Source organism: Mizuhopecten yessoensis, unplaced genomic scaffold (assembly GCF_002113885.1).
Source record: "Mizuhopecten yessoensis strain PY_sf001 unplaced genomic scaffold, ASM211388v2 scaffold705911, whole genome shotgun sequence".
In the NCBI taxonomy this organism is placed as follows: domain Eukaryota; kingdom Metazoa; phylum Mollusca; class Bivalvia; order Pectinida; family Pectinidae; genus Mizuhopecten; species Mizuhopecten yessoensis.
The window spans coordinates 1-924 of NW_018474869.1; the positions used below are offsets into that span (position 1 = coordinate 1).

The 924-nt window shown below is 41.0% G+C and overlaps 1 protein-coding gene across 1 annotated transcript; it reads right to left on the minus strand.

The window, feature by feature from the left end:
- Positions 1–6: 6 nt before the first annotated feature.
- On the minus strand, positions 7–918 carry LOC110440750 (the record flags this gene model as incomplete). The annotated part of the gene is made up of 1 exon (XM_021483894.1): positions 7–918. A coding segment is annotated over exon 1 (753 nt), but the record flags the coding sequence as incomplete, so codon positions are not given.
- Positions 919–924: the final 6 nt, after the last annotated feature.

A 924-nucleotide genomic window follows, 5' to 3' on the forward strand; every position in this document is an offset into this window, starting at 1 on the left:
ACCGTATGTGATCTGTGCGTGCATTTGTTGGTTTTCAACAGAACTTACATGTTGAAATGCTGCCGACGTCATCTGGAAGCCACTAAAAGGTGTTTTTATGACAAAACTGGCGTCAATAGAAGGATTGTAGCTGACTGAAAGGTCATATTCTCCCTTTTGACCACCCACTGCAATTGAGGATCGGCTGTTCAGACTTCTGTCGTTCTTGCTTAAAGCAAAGTTGAATTTAGACAATTTGAATCCATTGAATGGTGTCTTCACAGTTAGGGAATATGATATATCTCCTTGTGTTGTCATTGTGGAGGCAACTGAAATTTCCTTGCCATAATCAATCGAAGCAGAACATTGAAGGTTTCCATTTTGCATGACATGAGAGACGGTCATTCCAATTTGTTCATATCCAGTAAAGGGGGTCTTCACTACAACATTAGCTTGTATACGATTACCAAATCTGACGTTGACATCTAATTCGATTTTGTCACTGCTCGGAGCTATCGCTTCAGCATGAAAAACAAAATTCGTTTTACGCACACTGACAGTGTATGCTGCAGAGAAGGTTTCGTAGCCGGTGATTGGAGTCTTGACAATGAGATGACATTCTCTCAAAGACAAGGAAACATCAGCTTCAAATTTCTCGCCAGGATTATAAGAAAGTTCAAATTGAGTTGAAGCATTATCAGAAGAGACGTCAGTTGTAAATGAGGTTGACATACGTCTGTATCCTTGGAATGGTGTTTGAACAGTCAAGTGCCCAGCCATTGCAGAAATAGAGATGTCAATCTCAAATTTCTCTCCCTGTTTGTGCGATACTTCAACGCAACCCGAAATACTTCTTTCGGTGATTTCCTGTCGGTAGGCGGACGATAGAACTTCAAATCCAGTGAAAGGTGTCCTCAGGACAATGCTTCCTTCTCTAAATGAAAG